Raw genomic sequence first — 20096 nt, 5'->3', positions numbered from 1 at the left:
CTTAAAATTTGTATCTCACAACTTATTCTAAAACTACAGCTAACTTATTACTCAATTGCTTTATCAAAAACTCCAAAAATCAATACCTAGTAAACAATTCTAATGAGCCGAATATGTAGATCCCTATATTATTTAATTCTCCCAATACAAGTTGGCTTCCAAATAATTTTACGCTTATAGATCATATTATCCCAAATTACATATATACATGGCATCCAATAAGATTCCTACCCGTAAGACATATAAAGGATACTATAAGTTTACAAAGTGATTTCTACCTGAAGGACTTAGTAACCTGTATCATGCATTGATAATAATTTAGAAACTTGAAACATTTGTATAGACTACAAAAGTTATGAAGCTAGCACCACTACCAATCTGCATAAATCCCAGCAACAAAACATCTACTAGCGCTTAACCTGTGTAGGATGTGATGCTACTCCACGTACATATATGAGGATCTGTTTCAAAATCAAATAAATAAAGCATGTCTATAATAACACTTCCATGATAACTTCTATTCTTACGCAACTGCTAGTATTATTCTAATATTTTTAAGCAGCCTAGAGATGAAGGTTACTTTATCAAATATGTGTTCAAAGATATCAAGAAGCTGTGCATATATTGATGTTTACCTCAATATAACGAATTTGTAGGCTGCCCCTAGCAGTGCCTTGGTCTTCTATCCCTTCAATTTTGAGAAACCCTAATTCTCTACTCTTAATCTTTTATACGCTAAACACTGATTTCATCTTCTTCTTCTTTTTTTTTTTTTTTCAAATCTTGCAGTCTCTCTACCTTTCACGTGACTGACTTAAAAGACTCAGTATATATACCTCTAAAATAACACTCCAATTTTGTCTAGGAAGATCAATCTGGCTCCAATTAGTACTCTTAATTAACACTCCTACTTGGGTTAGAGTTTAAGACCTACTAAAACTTAAATAAGCTTCCAAGACATTAGTTCCCACTAAAAGTCATACTAAGGTTGTTTAGATAGGCTAAAACTCTAAAGAATTTCAATAACACCTAAACTCCTAATCCAAATAGGAAATCTCTTATCCTTTTCCTTAACTGATAAGAAGACTAAAAGTTAAATATGAATAATCCACAAAAATAACTCTCACGTTACATCTTTTTTTATTTATTTTCTTTATAGTGATCATAATATAAAATAATATCACCTTCAAAATAAATTAAATAATTCATCAATTCCACTCTAGAAGCAATTAAATTCAATTTAAGTGAGGCGGGTGTTACACAATCCGTGTGTATATGTTTGAGCTTTCTTTTCTCGCAATCCTAAACATATATACGGATTATTTTAAGGGTCATCAATGGTCACGCGAGTGTGAAGCAAAGTTGTGTTCATGCAAATTGTTATCGGAGACAGAATTTGCCATAGTTAATCTTTCTCTTGAAGAAGCTGCTATGTTTATACACTGTAGGGTTTTGTAACCAAGGAACTTCGTGATCTTCATCGTGTAATGAACTGAAGAACTTTGTAGTTAACATCTTTCTCAAGTTGGTGAGTAAGCTGCGCACTGGGATCCGCGCATCGAATTAGTTAGTCACGTATTAGGAGTCGTGCATTGAAAATGGGAGATTGTTACTATAGAATAAGTCTAATTGAGTACTGAGGTAAGGGTTTAACTGTAGGTTAGTATAAGGTACTGGATTTTTTTTACTTGTAACCACTTGTTGTGATAATAGTGAATTCTCGAGAGTGGTGACCTTAAAATCATCCAGTGGAATTTTTGTCATGTAGGTTTTCCTCATTCGTAAACAAATCACTGTGTCAATTTAATTTCCACTGCATTTAGTTAATTGGTGATTTGTTTGTGCTACCACACATATTGCATGTTAATTGAATTAATTAATTAACTTGGCTAATTAATTTGTTAATTCATCACAAGGGGTTAATACATTCTTGGCCTATCAAAGACGAGTCTCTCTTTAGCTAAAGAAACCAACCATGTTTTCCCCACAAAACTATAACTTTAGACCAAATGCCCATTCAACCAACTAACATCCTCAAAATTCTGAAGTTTAGGGGTGGAAATATGGGTACATGGAAGCCTTCCCTCTCTTCCTCATAACCTCTCTCAATTTCCTCTTCTCGCTGACTGTAGGTCAAGCTTTTGGACCTGTGCAGTTTTTCTACATTTTCTTGTATTTTGATTATGACATTTTGATTTCTCTCTTGTTAAAGCACCAATACCCTTTTTCTCATTATACATTTGGGATTTTATGCTTGATTCTCCACAAATAAATAGTTCTAAATAACCTAAGGGAAAATTTGGGCTAATCTTGCAATTTTGGCCCTTGTCGCAAAACGTCCCCGACACCAATTATATTATGTTATATGTCTAATTTTATTTTCATTTTAAAACCTTTTAGGTTCAATCGTTTTCGGGTCTCTCATTCAGTTTATTAACTTAATTAATTTGTCAATCATAAGAAAACTCATGGTAAGTTGGTAACTAGTTTTTACTTATTACAATCTATAAAGATTGTACTAAGTAATAAAACTGATTTAGTTTGACAAATCCTAAAAATGATTTAGTTGATTGTAATAAGTAATAAAATTGATTTAGTTTGACAAATCATAAAAATGATTTAGTTTTGATATCAGTTAGACAAAAAATACAAACAATTAAAAAATCTAAAAATTTTCTGTCACTCAAAAAAGGTAGGTGAAAACCTCCAAACATTTAAAGACCATAACTTTACACTTACTTGTCCATTTGAATGTGTTAAAACCAATCACATTCATTGAAATCCAATCACATTCATTGTAATATGAGCACATTTAATTTTGACACACCATTAATAATTTAACTCGATAACTTATTTGAATTGATTTTTGTGACAAACTTTATGCTCTAGCAATGAAATATGGTCATCGCAAAAAGCTTTATTTCATGTACCTATAATGTCAAATTATCTGGACTTCAGTTAAAACCAACTTTAATGGAAATATGTGCCTGAAAATGTCATTCCTAAAACTAGTTTTTAGAAAATATGCATGTGGTAACTCTAAATTTAAAAGATAATTTTTGAAGGAACGTGCATTTAAATAACTAAATTTGAAATTAATTTTTACAGGATTTTATCTTTTGAAGAGATTGATATATAATATATTTTTTACATATTTCATTTTGAAGAAAATTGCTTAACTAATAAATTCTTTTGCAATCCATACCCAATGGACAAGTATAAAGTTGGGAGATAAAAGATATATAAATGAAGCAATCCCGAGAGTATGTTTAGATTGCATGAAGCATGTATTTTTAAGTTTTGTAAGTCAATTAATTGACACTTCTTACATATTTTCAAATGAGACATTCGAAGTTAAAAACTTCAAATTCCTCTTCCTCCAACTATCATTTTTTTTTGGGGGCAGGCGGGGGGGCGGGGGTGAGCTTCTTGTACAGATGTTGCACATCCGAAGTCAATGGATAAAGGTTTAATGAGTTTTATGGCCCAACTGGACCCAAATGATAAGGATTTGATATTTTCTTTAATCAGATTGAGGTGGATTTGGGTTCAAATTTTTAATTCTTCCAGGGTTTGTGTTTTATGCCTTAAGTACCCGAACTTACCCAATTATGTATTTAAGTTACTAAAATACTATAATTATTAAGTTTATTTTTCGCAAATAAGCGTGCCTCTCTTTCTACCTCAAAATATTATATAATTTAGTGTACAAAATCTTACTAATAGGAAACTCTTTTTTTAGAATTTCAGAAGTTCAATTTTAAGTTGACTTGATTCAATTAATTTGATCTGACTTATAGTTCGATAAACCAGTATGTTAATATATTTGAGTTTTTTCAAATATAAATGATATATGTTTGATGTAGAATTTCTAAAATTTTTAATATGGTTTGATAAAGGTTTTGTATGTAAAATCCTTGCACATGATTTTTTAAGAATTTCTGTTAGGCAGAGCTTTTTTGCCCAAGTACACTGTCACTAGTGCTGATCAATTTTACTCCATGAAAGTTGTCATCATTTATAACAGTGACGAGAATGTATCACAGATTCTTGTAATGCCTCCAGATAAAAACGCTAATCCGCAAGTGCTGAATCATACATAACGTTGGAAGCCATTCCTAAAGCGCAAGCGACTGACAATAAAATGTTCCAATTCTAAACGTGAATAGATGAATGCTACTTTCTAAGCAACACTTAAGATGATCAATCATACTAACACTGCATATACAAGTAAAGCATTGTAGCAGCAGCTTCAGGATGAAGATAGGTAAAGCTTAATTGACATAAATTAATTAGTCTTAAGGGCTTACAAATTTTAGCCACATGTACAGCACACATGTATGAATTAAAGATTGTATAGCATCATGAGCAATCAGCCTTAGATTTTTAGCAGAGTGACTGCTCATGATGTTATATCGTTTCTGTGAAGCTCTTATTGTGCTGTATATGTTACCAAATTAAATTTCCATCTATCGAAAGCCCCCTCCGAGAGCTGGAGCCCAATAGTCAGCCCCATTGTCATTCCCAACTTGCAGTGTACATGACACTGGAACCAGACACAACCCTCTACTCCTCAGGTCTTTCTTTGGTTCTTCATGAGAATCCTAACAATTTCAAACAGAAAACAAAAAAGTTCATATTAACTCCACTTCATTTTTTATTTAATTATTGGACTTGTAAAAAAGCTTACAGTTAAACAAAGAGGCAAAAGAGATAATTTTTAAGAAGAACGAATTAACTGTATTGTCAAGAATTACCTGCTCAGGACCACCTTTCCTCTTAATACAGTTCTCATTCAGCAGCTGGTAAAAAACACACAACAATTCAAAAGCATTAGTGCTAATTAAATTAATTTATGAATCTTTAAAATTTTGAAATGTAAACAAGTTATAGTCTATTGTCAGTCTTTTGGTTCGAATTGCTATGGGTTGAAAGTCTGCAAAGCTGATAACATCATTCTTTAAGTATTGCATCCTTTACTTTGTTCAGCAAACACAGTAAAGTTGTAGCTTTTTAAATCCAAGTTCCCCATATAACCCTTTAAGGAGAAATGGATCCAATAAAGCATACCTGACCAGGGTCTTCAGGAAATAAACAATTCCTTTCTCCTTGAACCTAACAAGAATGTAGCACAAGAAAATAGCAATCATTAATCAATTAATGTCAAATTATTGACCATATATAACTCATGCACATGTAAGAGAGAGAGAGAGAGAGAGAGAGAGAGGAAGTGAGAGTTTATTCTTGCTTTGGAAAGTGAGAAATGAGTTTATATTGTAGTTTCTTACAGACTGTTGTTGCTGCCTCATGTTTCCTGATCCACTGCCCAAGTAAGGTAAGCTTAGGGCCTGCAATCCAACATGGAAAAAAGAAAAGAGTATATTTAGAACTTCAATAACTAAAGAATACTGAAAGAACATTGAGAAATGATACTTTTACAGTGTGCCATCACTCCCTCATGGTTGTTTGCAAAAATAAAGGAAGGAGGAGAAACATCACCTCAATTTGACTCTGAAGGAATCTGATGTATCCAATAGCTTCTAACAAGACAGAGGCTGTGTCAGTCTGCAAAAGGTAAAAAATATACCACACACCACAACCGTCCAAAGTCATATTTCTATGTCTTCTTTAATGCTTAAAAAAAAAAAAAAAAAAATTTTTTTTTTTTTGATGGGAAAAGAAAGGAAGCAATTTGATCATATGCGAGAAAAACTTCCCTTTATGAGTTTCCTCTTATAAGATTTGTGATTTTTTTTTTTTTTGGTTCTAATTTATTTGACATAACTACTCTTTGAGGCATCTTAATTATAACTTTTAGCTGCTTTAAAAATTACCTTTCCAAATGGAGATACAAGCTGGTGGAGAGCTGTAATTCTGTCACCTAATTTCTCCTTCCTCACCTGAATTTTAAAATAAGATAGAAGAGAAGGGAGGATGAGGACATGATTGCAGTACCTTTTTATTTTATTTTAAAGTGAGTGAGTTTTCCTTCTATACTGATGGATAAATAGAAGAGAGAGAAAAGAATCATCACCATTGACAAATGGACAATCAAGAAAGACAATAGTTACTATCCATGGATGTTCGTATGTGTCTGTTGGGGATGTGTAGCCTGCGGGTGTGGTCTGGATGTGGACATAGTCGTGTGGTTGTGAGAGTGTGTGTGTGTGTGTGAGAGAGAGAGAGAGAGAGAGAGAATTTTAGGGGGCAAGGTCTTTTGAGATATAAACATTACCTTGAAGGTAGGTTGGGTTGAAGAAGGCTGAACCCTAGCTTTCTTAAGTGCCCCACCATTTGCAATGCTGTTACACTTATTGAGAAAAGAAAGAAGATAAGAATCTTGATTGGTTTTCACTAATAAATATTACTGGCTACACAAGTTGGTGGATTAGGGGAGGAGATAAAGAAGCAAGAGAAAGTGCACACACAAAAGATGAAGGAATTAAATTATTAGTAGGTTAGTAGGAAAAGAATACTTTAAAAAAAGAAAAAGAAAAACGGCAAGCTAAATCGATCCATTCACAATGTATAATAGATCATTCATACAAAGAATTAATTTATTTTAGATGAATGACCAATGAAAGTTTAAAAAGCCTTTAAACCAACCACCCAAAGAAGAAAAAGCATCTTAAAACCATATTCATGAATTTACTGCATTCATTTCATAAATTTAAATCTGAAAGAGACTCTTGAATTGCAACCCTAGAGAATCAGGAACTTTTAAATTCACAAGATCACGAACTTTAGCCACTCTTTCTTACCTCAGAAGATCGATCGGGTGGTGGGTGCCTTCCATCTACCTTAATACTAGAGAAATCCAACATGTTATTGTTGAAACTTGTCACACAAGATGAGTTTGGAGATGAAGCAGGCATTACTTGAGACCAAGTAGCTTTTGCTGGCTGAAAATCCTCAGTTCCATGCCCATACACATAGTTGCTTACTGAGTTTTCTTGCTTGACACTAACAACAGAAGCATTTGCAGCCTGACTATATAATTGTTCCCCCCAATTCTCCAACTTCTTAGCAGCTTGAAACTGGCTCATACCATCCTTATCTTCTTCTCCCACCAATCCACCCCTACAAAGAAAAAAGATCCACATCACAATCCCAACTAAATTACCAATATTTCATCATTAATAACACTTATAGTTTGAAATAAAGAGATAGATCATGAAAACACATATATTGGACTATAAGAAAATTGTAAAATAGATAATCATGCAAACATGGATCTATGAGAAAGAGAGACAAGGGGTTAATTACAAGAGTAGTTGGCTCCAAGACTCAGGAAGCTCCTGGCTATCATGCCAAGAGGGAATTGAAGAAGAAGAAGAAGAAGAAGAAGTGGGTGCATATTGAGGAAAAAAAATTGGACTAGGCAAGAAAGGAGAAGCTGGTTGTGTTGGTGGACGCATGTTATTAATATTCCAACAGTTAGGGTTTCCGGCTATCATTTGTTGCACCGGTGCGCTTTGTAAAACACCTCTATTCATCCCTATAATCCTGATGAGAAACTTTCCTTCACTCTTTCTTCACCTTTCCTTTTCCTTTGTGTGTGTTTTTTTAAGCTTCCAAACAAAGTCCCTGTAGAACCTTTGAGAGGTCCTCTTACTTTGGGTTAAGTAGGGGAACCCTCAAGTCCTGTGTTGGAGAGAATTTGAATAATCATGGAGTCTTGAGAACCTTTGTCTCTGTTTTCTTTCTTTTTCTTCTTTCTTTATTGCTTTGCCTTTTTCTTTCTTTCTTTTATGTTTTTCTTTTCTTTCTTGCTTTTTTCCCTGCTTTTGCTTTATCTCAAAGTGGGACAGAAAAGGCGGGTAGCAACAATTCCTTACGATTAATTAATATATATATATATATATGGATCTAACTACAGTGACTGTGAGTGTACATTTTTTTCTGTATACCAACCATGTGGCAAATTAGAGTTAAAAATATATAATAAATTACTACAAAATTTATTAAAAAAAACTTATAAACTTATATGGCATGTAGTATTCATAACGTCGCTCATTCAAGTAATGCCACGGACATAACAATTTTCACTGTCTTTTTTTGGTAATGATAGAGGTGAAAAGTTTTTGTTGTTTGAACACTGCCCCATTAATAAATTGCAAAAAAATTAGTAGTAAATACTATCATACATTTTATCACAACTTACACTTGTGCCAAATGGTGATTAGATGACTTTTTTCAAAATATCATAAGTAAACTAATGTGTAAATGATGTAATCCAATTATAAGTTAATAAATGTATAAGTTATGGTAAAGAGTAAATTGTATGACAAAGTTTTTATCCCTAGAAGAATTGGATAAATTGAGAATATACCACCTCAACGTTATGAAAAAAGTGGTGTACATAAATTTATATGTATATTTTTTAGATGATATAAAGTTATGTATTGGGAAAATTAATAGGGCATGTCTATCGTACCGTCACTAGCTAGTTCTTTATGAGTTGAACATAGGTAAAAATGTTTAAACCAGAAGAGACATTTGGAATTTCATCAAATAGTTGGTTGATTTACTTAATGATCTTACTTTTTGGTGTTGAGTCATACACTCATGCTCTTAGCTATGAGTAGGTTTTGAATGATAGCCATCTAATCTGAGCACAGCGACGTGTCGTGGCTGTCATATATAGCAAAACCTTTTAAATCATTTCTATAAAATTTGAATTTAAAACGTAAATCCCACTCTATTACTAATATCACTTTGGGATAAGGCCTAAATCTTAGCATGATTTTGTTAATCGTTCACTCTTAAGAATCATTTAATGCACGTAATATTCCATTTATCATCTATCTAGAGACTTGTAATGTACACCTTCACTAAGGAGTGGGAACGAGGCTAGGGGCTCTAGCAATAATGATTTTTTTTTAAATAGCCTTTACAAACTGATGTGTTAACTTCATAATGTAAAAAGAATAAGTAATTAAGATCTTCTATAAAAAAAGTAATTAAGAAATTTATATATTATATTGTTTGGAAAATCTGATTTAGACCCCAAACACTCATGTGACAGATTAATTGAATGATTGAACAAGTTATTCCACACAAATAGTATAAACACTTACTTTAATTACAGTTTTAATACAAAAACAGTAATAATGAAAGCAAAACAAGACACAAATTTTGTAACGAAATGGAAAACCAATAAAAAACCTTTTCAATGTGAAAAACCATTCTAAGGATCCAATCCCTAAAAATATTCGCTAAAAGCAATAATTACAACAGTTTACTTAGAAAGCATTTGCACAATTAAACTCTCTATTATAACCTCATCAAACATCTCACTTTCCTTCCTACTCTAATAGTCTTAGAACCTCCGAAATCCTTCTACTCAAACTTCCTCCATGAACAAACCTTGTTCACAACCCAGAACTCCAAAAAACAACAATAGCACCCCATTCTCGAGAAACTAATTCTCTTTTTTCAAACAATCAAATGTTTAGACATAAAAGAAACGCTCCAAGAGAGACTCTAAAAAAAATCTTACAGTGGAAAAACACACAAAGGGAGAGGAATTTTGAAACTTTTAAAGGAGTTAGGTTTAGATCTTAGATTTACTCTTTGTTATTGGTAGCCTCTTACTCTCTCTGTGTAGCATGGGTCTGTTTTATATATGAAATCATTAGGTTAAGTTGCCAACCTTCAAAGTCAATTTTACTAATTGTCACAATTTCTCTCATGCAAGGGTCTCATAAACTTTTTTTTGAATTTCACTTGTGCAAAAATTTTTTTCTTTGAAATATTTAATCAGCTCATTTGATATATTTCTAACCTAACTCCAACGCATCAATTTTAACCCTTTTTTAAAATTAATTTTGTCACATGGAATTAGTCATATCGAAAATTCTAGAACGATAATTAGCTTAAAATTTTTGTTATAACAGTGATAGTAGTTTGAGCATTTTATGCATGGTTCTGTAATCAATTCTTTTGTTGAAATGGTGACAAGGTTCCTTATCAATGCCATGTAAAATATTCTCATAAAACAAACACACAAAAATGCCGTATAACATGCACTAATTAACTCAAGTTTTCAATTTTTAAAAAATTAAAATTAAAAAAAAAAAACTTTTCAAAATGGAGTATAATCATCTACATTTTACTTAAAATGAAGAGAATCCATTTCACAATTATGATTTTATTTTCTAAAATTAACAATATATAGAGTGTCAAATCATTAAAAACACCTTTTTTTTTTTTTTTTTTTTTTTTGTTCTAATTTATTTGACATAACTACTCTTTGAGGCATCTTAATTATAACTTTTAGCTGCTTTAAAAATTACCTTTCCAAATGGAGATACAAGCTGGTGGAGAGCTGTAATTCTGTCACCTAATTTCTCCTTCCTCACCTGAATTTTAAAATAAGATAGAAGAGAAGGGAGGATGAGGACATGATTGCAGTACCTTTTTATTTTATTTTAAAGTGAGTGAGTTTTCCTTCTATACTGATGGATAAATAGAAGAGAGAGAAAAGAATCATCACCATTGACAAATGGACAATCAAGAAAGACAATAGTTACTATCCATGGATGTTCGTATGTGTCTGTTGGGGATGTGTAGCCTGCGGGTGTGGTCTGGATGTGGACATAGTCGTGTGGTTGTGAGAGTGTGTGTGTGTGTGTGAGAGAGAGAGAGAGAGAGAGAGAATTTTAGGGGGCAAGGTCTTTTGAGATATAAACATTACCTTGAAGGTAGGTTGGGTTGAAGAAGGCTGAACCCTAGCTTTCTTAAGTGCCCCACCATTTGCAATGCTGTTACACTTATTGAGAAAAGAAAGAAGATAAGAATCTTGATTGGTTTTCACTAATAAATATTACTGGCTACACAAGTTGGTGGATTAGGGGAGGAGATAAAGAAGCAAGAGAAAGTGCACACACAAAAGATGAAGGAATTAAATTATTAGTAGGTTAGTAGGAAAAGAATACTTTAAAAAAAGAAAAAGAAAAACGGCAAGCTAAATCGATCCATTCACAATGTATAATAGATCATTCATACAAAGAATTAATTTATTTTAGATGAATGACCAATGAAAGTTTAAAAAGCCTTTAAACCAACCACCCAAAGAAGAAAAAGCATCTTAAAACCATATTCATGAATTTACTGCATTCATTTCATAAATTTAAATCTGAAAGAGACTCTTGAATTGCAACCCTAGAGAATCAGGAACTTTTAAATTCACAAGATCACGAACTTTAGCCACTCTTTCTTACCTCAGAAGATCGATCGGGTGGTGGGTGCCTTCCATCTACCTTAATACTAGAGAAATCCAACATGTTATTGTTGAAACTTGTCACACAAGATGAGTTTGGAGATGAAGCAGGCATTACTTGAGACCAAGTAGCTTTTGCTGGCTGAAAATCCTCAGTTCCATGCCCATACACATAGTTGCTTACTGAGTTTTCTTGCTTGACACTAACAACAGAAGCATTTGCAGCCTGACTATATAATTGTTCCCCCCAATTCTCCAACTTCTTAGCAGCTTGAAACTGGCTCATACCATCCTTATCTTCTTCTCCCACCAATCCACCCCTACAAAGAAAAAAGATCCACATCACAATCCCAACTAAATTACCAATATTTCATCATTAATAACACTTATAGTTTGAAATAAAGAGATAGATCATGAAAACACATATATTGGACTATAAGAAAATTGTAAAATAGATAATCATGCAAACATGGATCTATGAGAAAGAGAGACAAGGGGTTAATTACAAGAGTAGTTGGCTCCAAGACTCAGGAAGCTCCTGGCTATCATGCCAAGAGGGAATTGAAGAAGAAGAAGAAGAAGAAGAAGTGGGTGCATATTGAGGAAAAAAAATTGGACTAGGCAAGAAAGGAGAAGCTGGTTGTGTTGGTGGACGCATGTTATTAATATTCCAACAGTTAGGGTTTCCGGCTATCATTTGTTGCACCGGTGCGCTTTGTAAAACACCTCTATTCATCCCTATAATCCTGATGAGAAACTTTCCTTCACTCTTTCTTCACCTTTCCTTTTCCTTTGTGTGTGTTTTTTTAAGCTTCCAAACAAAGTCCCTGTAGAACCTTTGAGAGGTCCTCTTACTTTGGGTTAAGTAGGGGAACCCTCAAGTCCTGTGTTGGAGAGAATTTGAATAATCATGGAGTCTTGAGAACCTTTGTCTCTGTTTTCTTTCTTTTTCTTCTTTCTTTATTGCTTTGCCTTTTTCTTTCTTTCTTTTATGTTTTTCTTTTCTTTCTTGCTTTTTTCCCTGCTTTTGCTTTATCTCAAAGTGGGACAGAAAAGGCGGGTAGCAACAATTCCTTACGATTAATTAATATATATATATATATATGGATCTAACTACAGTGACTGTGAGTGTACATTTTTTTCTGTATACCAACCATGTGGCAAATTAGAGTTAAAAATATATAATAAATTACTACAAAATTTATTAAAAAAAACTTATAAACTTATATGGCATGTAGTATTCATAACGTCGCTCATTCAAGTAATGCCACGGACATAACAATTTTCACTGTCTTTTTTTGGTAATGATAGAGGTGAAAAGTTTTTGTTGTTTGAACACTGCCCCATCAATAAATTGCAAAAAAATTAGTAGTAAATACTATCATACATTTTATCACAACTTACACTTGTGCCAAATGGTGATTAGATGACTTTTTTCAAAATATCATAAGTAAATTAATGTGTAAATGATGTAATCCAATTATAAGTTAATAAATGTATAAGTTATGGTAAAGAGTAAATTGTATGACAAAGTTTTTATCCCTAGAAGAATTGGATAAATTGAGAATATACCACCTCAACGTTCTGAAAAAAGTGGTGTACATAAATTTATATGTATATTTTTTAGATGATATAAAGTTATGTATTGGGAAAATTAATAGGGCATGTCTATCGTACCATCACTAGCTAGTTCTTTATGAGTTGAACATAGGTAAAAATGTTTAAACCAGAAGAGACATTTGGAATTTCATCAAATAGTTGGTTGATTTACTTAATGATCTTACTTTTTGGTGTTGAGTCATACACTCATGCTCTTAGCTATGAGTAGGTTTTGAATGATAGCCATCTAATCTGAGCACAGCGACGTGTCGTGGCTGTCATATATAGCAAAACCTTTTAAATCATTTCTATAAAATTTGAATTTAAAACGTAAATCCCACTCTATTACTAATATCACTTTGGGATAAGGCCTAAATCTTAGCATGATTTTGTTAATCGTTCACTCTTAAGAATCATTTAATGCACGTAATATTCCATTTATCATCTATCTAGAGACTTGTAATGTACACCTTCACTAAGGAGTGGGAACGAGGCTAGGGGCTCTAGCAATAATGATTTTTTTTTTAAATAGCCTTTACAAACTGATGTGTTAACTTCATAATGTAAAAAGAATAAGTAATTAAGATCTTCTATAAAAAAAAGTAATTAAGAAATTTATATATTATATTGTTTGGAAAATCTGATTTAGACCCCAAACACTCATGTGACAGATTAATTGAATGATTGAACAAGTTATTCCACACAAATAGTATAAACACTTACTTTAATTACAGTTTTAATACAAAAACAGTAATAATGAAAGCAAAACAAGACACAAATTTTGTAACGAAATGGAAAACCAATAAAAAACCTTTTCAATGTGAAAAACCATTCTAAGGATCCAATCCCTAAAAATATTCGCTAAAAGCAATAATTACAACAGTTTACTTAGAAAGCATTTGCACAATTAAACTCTCTATTATAACCTCATCAAACATCTCACTTTCCTTCCTACTCTAATAGTCTTAGAACCTCCGAAATCCTTCTACTCAAACTTCCTCCATGAACAAACCTTGTTCACAACCCAGAACTCCAAAAAACAACAATAGCACCCCATTCTCGAGAAACTAATTCTCTTTTTTCAAACAATCAAATGTTTAGACATAAAAGAAACGCTCCAAGAGAGACTCTAAAAAAAATCTTACAGTGGAAAAACACACAAAGGGAGAGGAATTTTGAAACTTTTAAAGGAGTTAGGTTTAGATCTTAGATTTACTCTTTGTTATTGGTAGCCTCTTACTCTCTCTGTGTAGCATGGGTCTGTTTTATATATGAAATCATTAGGTTAAGTTGCCAACCTTCAAAGTCAATTTTACTAATTGTCACAATTTCTCTCATGCAAGGGTCTCATAAACTTTTTTTTGAATTTCACTTGTGCAAAAATTTTTTTCTTTGAAATATTTAATCAGCTCATTTGATATATTTCTAACCTAACTCCAACGCATCAATTTTAACCCTTTTTTAAAATTAATTTTGTCACATGGAATTAGTCATATCGAAAATTCTAGAACGATAATTAGCTTAAAATTTTTGTTATAACAGTGATAGTAGTTTGAGCATTTTATGCATGGTTCTGTAATCAATTCTTTTGTTGAAATGGTGACAAGGTTCCTTATCAATGCCATGTAAAATATTCTCATAAAACAAACACACAAAAATGCCGTATAACATGCACTAATTAACTCAAGTTTTCAATTTTTAAAAAATTAAAATTAAAAAAAAAAAACTTTTCAAAATGGAGTATAATCATCTACATTTTACTTAAAATGAAGAGAATCCATTTCACAATTATGATTTTATTTTCTAAAATTAACAATATATAGAGTGTCAAATCATTAAAAACACCTTTTGATTAATTTTTTTTAATAAGACCCTTGAAATATATCCATTTTAAATTTAGATGATTCTAATCCTTTCATAATAGTCATTTTAAAGTACTGCACAACTTTGTAGGTATCTGTGGGGTGTGAGGGAGATAAGGATCGGGATTCAAATCTCAAAAAGGAATTTCATACACATATATATTTAGATTATTCTATAGTAGAATTCTAACTAAGATTTTTTTTTTTTTTTTAAATAGTCATATTAATGTCGTCTCAATTCATTGCCTTGAAAGTTTTTCGTTTGTATTAATATTTAATAGTTATGGTAAGGGAACTTGTACCCCGAATTAATTGCAAGCAATTAGATCTCATAGAGTGCTTTAAGTATAATTAATGTAATTGTAATCTCTTTATAAACGTTATTCATGAGATGACTAGAAAGATTATATTTCTTTCTCTTTTTTTCCTTATGGAAAATTAATATTTCTAACAATATTAATTTGTGAAGAAATTTCAGGCATTATGAACATATATGCATTTAGATTATCTTTATGCTGATTTGATGAAAGTTGGTAAAAACTACATTGATACTTAGAAAAAAAATAAGATCCTAAAAATTTATAAATAATCCAAGAAAAAAGATTAATCCATCAAGCAATTAGATCTCATAGAGTGCTTTAAGTATAATTAATGTAATTGTAATCTCTTTATAAACGTTATTCATGAGATGACTAGAAAGATTATATTTCTTTCTCTTTTTTTCCTTATGGAAAATTAATATTTCTAACAATATTAATTTGTGAAGAAATTTCAGGCATTATGAACATATATGCATTTAGATTATCTTTATGCTGATTTGATGAAAGTTGGTAAAAACTACATTGATACTTAGAAAAAAAATAAGATCCTAAAAATTTATAAATAATCCAAGAAAAAAGATTAATCCAAACAATTTTTTTTTTTTTTTGTTTTGAGATTTGATGGCAATAGGTATGGCCAAAATGGGAATATACCCCTTTCGCTGAAACTTTCCAGCAAAATGCCCTATATTTGAAACTATTTAGAAATATGCTCCTATTTTAAACTCAATTTTCAAAAAATCTTGTTCCAATGAAAAACTCGATTTGGTGAAAATCGAGTTATAGGCAATCAAAAAAAAAAAAAAAAAAAATCCTGCATGGAACTCGAGTTCCATGCATGATTTTTCAAACAACTTGATTTTTTGTAAATCGAGTTTCAAAATAAGGACATATCCCTAAATAGTTTTAGGCATAGAGTATTTTACTGTAAAGTTTTAGCGAAATGAGTATTTTGCCATTTTGACCCAATATGTACACTTGCATTAATGGTTATATGTACCAAACCAAAAAGGCACACAAATTGACTACCAATGACTTCGTTTCAATGATGAGAAGATGATAAAAGTTTTGAGATTGGCACTACTAGTAAGTAGTAATGGTGTCATCTGCATGCATAGACAATTAGTGGATGGTGTACATATGTACAATAACCATACATGCATGGTTGTTAGTTTCTTGGTAAAGTTTCAATGACTTGTGAGACCGTGAGATTACGGATAGAGGTGGACCGACCGACATATATACATATATACCCTCACTTTTCAAGAGGTCAAAATCTAGGGTTTAGAGAATTAGAGATCCCTAAACTCAGGTCTCTAAACTAATTAAAGAGAATGATTACCATTTCCAAGAATTTTTTTTATAGAATTTATTTTGATCATCACTTTTATGGGCACCCCTTCATTTTTTATATAGGGCGCCCTAGCTATATGTTGCAGGAAAGACCAAAATGGTTTTGGCTTCATTTGAGTTTGTGGCCATATATGTGTGTCATTTTTATAACTAAAACTAAGGTAGAATATATGGATTATGGATACCTGAACAATATTTTTCCCAAATAACTTCAATGAATATTGATCCTTCAAATTATCTTATCAAACTCACATAATCCATTACTAAGCTATTAAATTAATGAATAAAAACCCAATAACTTATTTAAGAAATTGGCCTTTTAATCTTTTTTTTTTTTAACTCTTCTTTTGTTCTAGGCTTCTAGTTCTAGCCATGATCCAAAAGATGGGTATAGGGGATGCTCATTACAAGTACTCAAGTCAAGGCCAACGCATATCACTTGCTGGCAACTTCCATATATATATATTAGTAATTAAAAAGAAGAAGAAGAAGAAGAAAACATAGAATAATAGTGGAATTATTCTCCTTGGTATAATTGATTACTTTAATTTATTCCATGACATATATTCCTTTGAACCGCATTTTAATGTTAGAAACAAACAAACAAACCCTTAAATCTCGAGCTAGCCTGACCAGTGACTTAGGAACATAACCATATGTTTTTGGGGATATTAATTAAGGGGAGGAAGAATGGCATGTCTTGTCCGTACTGCCAAAATCTTTGTCGGGGGCGCCATGTCTTTTTTAAATTTCTTTCCCTTTCTTTGGTTTTCTTCTGTGTCCTCCCATAAAACAAGCAAAGAACAAACACCTCCCTCTTGTCCTCATCTTCCTTCGCTTATATTCTTCTCTCTCTACTTCTCTACCATCTATACAATATATTATATTTAGTACATTCAATATTAATTAATTGTCAATTTTTTAAGGAATTAGTTTATACAATACTATATATTATATGCCCTTGAATCACAACAGTAGGAAACCCAAAAAAAAAAAAAATTTAATACCTTGGGCCCATAAGGTGTAAGGGATGAAGATGATCTTGTGGCTCTAAATTACTTTGTTGTGTTACAAACTTATAATATTATGTACAAGATTACCATGTTTGCTCTTAGTTAATTTCTATAGGTGAAGCAGTTTTATGATGCTTTCATGACAGTTGAAAGAGTGCTGACATTATTGAATGTGGAACAATCAAAGGCTGTGTAATAAATACTAAATAGATCCCAGCAAATTTTAACTACCAGTCTATCACTGTTTTAAAAATTGGCCGAAGTGCTATATCAATTTTCTTCAAAGATTTTGTAAGAAAAAGTATTATACTAGTAGTACTACTTGAAAGTTCCTCCACTTACATTCTCAGGATAGAGAGTAGAGTACGTTGCTTTTGTTTTGTCCAGAATCCTCTATCACAAAACAAGTAAACGATCTATGAAAAAGGATTCCTCTATTTGAAAACAGATACTACTTTTCAAGATGGAGAGCAATCAATTCATATTTGTACGCATTAATTCTAAAACTTTTTAATTACCATAGCGATTTAATTAGAATGCTCGGTAAGTAGCAGGATGAATCTCGAGTCATTTGATTTTGTCCTCTGTCGCAACAAAATCTCAGAAAGAATGACGCCGACATATATGCGGTTGATTGGTATGACTAGTGTTTTCAATATCACAATTATTATTATTATTATTATATAGCACATCAACTAATTAACTATTAATTTGTGTTGTGTTATGAAACCGACAGTTTTGAAACTTGCCATGTCGTTTCCTTGGACCTGATTATTTCACCTTCTTCGTGTTTGATCATAGGATTCCTCATCACATGCTCCTAAAGTCCCTTGAATTTATCCAATATAACCACTTTATTATGATCACAAGGCAGCTTAATTATTTTATGATTGTAGCTTTTATACATATATAGGACACCCTATATACACTATTCCTGGTTTCTTACTTGTTTAATTTGGGCAAAAAAAAAAAAAAAATTAGAACAAGCAATGTTACAAGTAGCTAGGCTAATTGATCGTCTTCTATGAGAAACAAAGATGAGGAGCACATGAAAATTATGAATTTGTGATGTACTCACTTTCTTTTGTTTTTGTTATCCTATGTGAACTCCACTTTCCTCCCTCAACTTTCTATTAGAGTTCTAGGTAGGCACTTATAAAAAGTATAGTGCAGTGCAGTCTATATCAAAAATTGTTGTAAAATTATATTAGGTAAAAAGATAACAAGGGCAGCATTAAAGATAAAATATAATATTACTGCCTTGCAATGGATTACAAATGGGATCAATTCTATCCATAAATTTTGACTTTCGAGTATAAGAGTATAAGCAAGACAAGAAACCTACACCTATTTGTAGAATGTCATTATCTTAGCTATCAAGTAGAATTCATGTTTAATGTTTTACGAGAATGTGATGTTAGACTTTGACGGTGTTCTGTAATTATTGGAAAATAACATATAGTAAAGAACAAGAAGTGGAGAAGTGTAACGTCTACCCTGTTTAAGTACTCAATCACAATGGCTTGAGGAAAATAATTGCTTGAACTCTAATATAGCCCTACCAATTTCTGATCAGCCACTTGGTAAGTGGAAAAGTTCAGGCCCACCTCAAAGGAAAAAGGACACAATGGAAATAGAGGGTGTTAAATTGAAACAGAACAGGAAGGTGGACAATCAGAGAGAAGTGGAAGATAATGGCATAACGCTGTGGGAAAAAAATGCAAAGATTAGAAGTGGAAACAAAAGCATTGGGCAAGCTTATGACCCAACATTTAGGATCGGTGGTGGCTACTAAGCAGCACCATCAGATCCAATGAGTATCCTAAGTTGAAACTACCGAGAACTTGGGAATCACCAAACAGTTCATGCCCTTAAAAGGGCATTACAAGATGAAGCTCCCAAGTTCAACTTCCTTATGGAGACAAAGTTATTATAGGAAATGATGAATTTTTTAAAGCATGAATTGGGTTATACTCAAGGGTTGGCAGTTTCAATTTGTAAAATTGTGATTTACAACTATGTTTATGTTGGCTTTAATTTTGTGTCAAATTTGATTGTAATTTTATTCAATCATTTTCCTGTATTTTTGCGGGATTTTATGTGAGGGTTATGTGTGAGAGTTTGGTAAAGAATCTGTGAAGAAGTGGTTTTTGCGACTAGACTCGCAACTTACTCGTGACTGGCTAAACCCTAAACCCTAAACCAAAGATCCCCCCCCCAAGCAAATTACCCCATACACTGTTGAAGACCCTTTTGGCTGCATTGTACCCCAAAAGCCTTCCTACCAAACCAGGCATCCAACTCTTGTTATATCAAAAAACCATTTGTCTAGCATATCTCTTATATCGAACCACACTTGGTCCATATAACAGATCCCTTAGCTCTGGCCATGGAAATCTTACCCAACGGTTGGCACTTCCTTCCGAAAAGCCCTGGGAAAAACATCAGATTCTACAAGAGCATCATTTTTCAAGAAAAGTCTGCTCAAATAGAAAACATCATGAACAAAAGAGACCCTTCACAGGTTCTCTACCACAAATTCATCATCAGAGGTTTTGTTAGCTGTTCTGAGTGGGGACAACATCCCTCCCTCCTCAAAACTCTCACAGACACCAAAGGTCTCACAGAACTCCAGTATAGTTACTATGACTATGCCCTGTTTTGGCGACTTAGTTGCGGGTTAGTCCAGTCGCATGCTCCAGTCGCGAAACTCACTCCGAGAGTT

General features: G+C 32.4%; 2 protein-coding genes across 4 annotated transcripts; both read right to left on the bottom strand.

Annotated features, from left to right (window-relative positions):
- Window positions 1-4166: 4166 nt before the first annotated feature.
- On the bottom strand, window positions 4167-7807 carry LOC112029664 (transcription factor bHLH68). Of its 2 annotated transcripts, XM_024062352.2 has the most exons (9): window positions 7267-7806; window positions 6762-7080; window positions 6236-6310; window positions 5835-5900; window positions 5500-5565; window positions 5289-5348; window positions 5071-5115; window positions 4758-4802; window positions 4167-4604 (listed from the first exon to the last, which is right to left on the bottom strand). In XM_024062352.2, exons 1-9 carry the CDS (start codon window positions 7494-7496, stop codon window positions 4470-4472), a joined length of 1041 nt encoding a protein of 346 aa, XP_023918120.2. In that variant the 5' UTR covers window positions 7497-7806; the 3' UTR covers window positions 4167-4469. The 2 variants fall into 2 exon arrangements, with proteins under 2 accessions (XP_023918120.2, XP_023918121.2); XM_024062353.2 differs by lacking the exon at window positions 6236-6310 and having other exon boundaries at window positions 7267-7807.
- A 2431-nt stretch (window positions 7808-10238) lies between these two features.
- Window positions 10239-12278, bottom strand: LOC136069530 (transcription factor bHLH68-like). Of its 2 annotated transcripts, XM_065778175.1 has the most exons (4): window positions 11731-12275; window positions 11226-11544; window positions 10700-10774; window positions 10240-10364 (listed from the first exon to the last, which is right to left on the bottom strand). In XM_065778175.1, the coding sequence occupies exons 1-4, from the start codon at window positions 11958-11960 to the stop codon at window positions 10266-10268; spliced, it is 723 nt and encodes a 240-aa protein (XP_065634247.1). In that variant the 5' UTR covers window positions 11961-12275; the 3' UTR covers window positions 10240-10265. The 2 variants fall into 2 exon arrangements, with proteins under 2 accessions (XP_065634248.1, XP_065634247.1); XM_065778176.1 differs by lacking the exon at window positions 10700-10774 and having other exon boundaries at window positions 10239-10364; window positions 11731-12278.
- Between the last annotated feature and the right edge of the window lie 7818 nt (window positions 12279-20096).

This window comes from Quercus suber, unplaced genomic scaffold, assembly GCF_002906115.3.
Source record: "Quercus suber isolate HL8 unplaced genomic scaffold, Cork oak 2.0 scaffold_175, whole genome shotgun sequence".
Taxonomy (NCBI): domain Eukaryota; kingdom Viridiplantae; phylum Streptophyta; class Magnoliopsida; order Fagales; family Fagaceae; genus Quercus; species Quercus suber.
This window is presented reverse-complemented; position numbering and strand designations above follow the sequence as displayed.

Bases quoted from the DNA above. Each gene is read 5' to 3' on its own strand.
- LOC112029664 (XM_024062352.2), bottom strand. From the start codon at position 7,496: ATGAATAGAGGTGTTTTACAAAGCGCACCGGTGCAACAAATGATAGCC. The intron at 5,901-6,235 runs GTAATGTTTATA...TTTAAAATTCAG, and splicing joins CAACCCAACCTACCTTCAAG to GTGAGGAAGGAGAAATTAGG. The intron at 5,349-5,499 runs GTGATGTTTCTC...GTTGGATTGCAG, and splicing joins TCCTTCAGAGTCAAATTGAG to GCCCTAAGCTTACCTTACTT.
- LOC136069530 (XM_065778175.1), bottom strand. From the start codon at position 11,960: ATGAATAGAGGTGTTTTACAAAGCGCACCGGTGCAACAAATGATAGCC. The intron at 10,775-11,225 runs GTAAGAAAGAGT...TTTCTCAATAAG, and splicing joins CACCCGATCGATCTTCTGAG to TGTAACAGCATTGCAAATGG. The intron at 10,365-10,699 runs GTAATGTTTATA...TTTAAAATTCAG, and splicing joins CAACCCAACCTACCTTCAAG to GTGAGGAAGGAGAAATTAGG.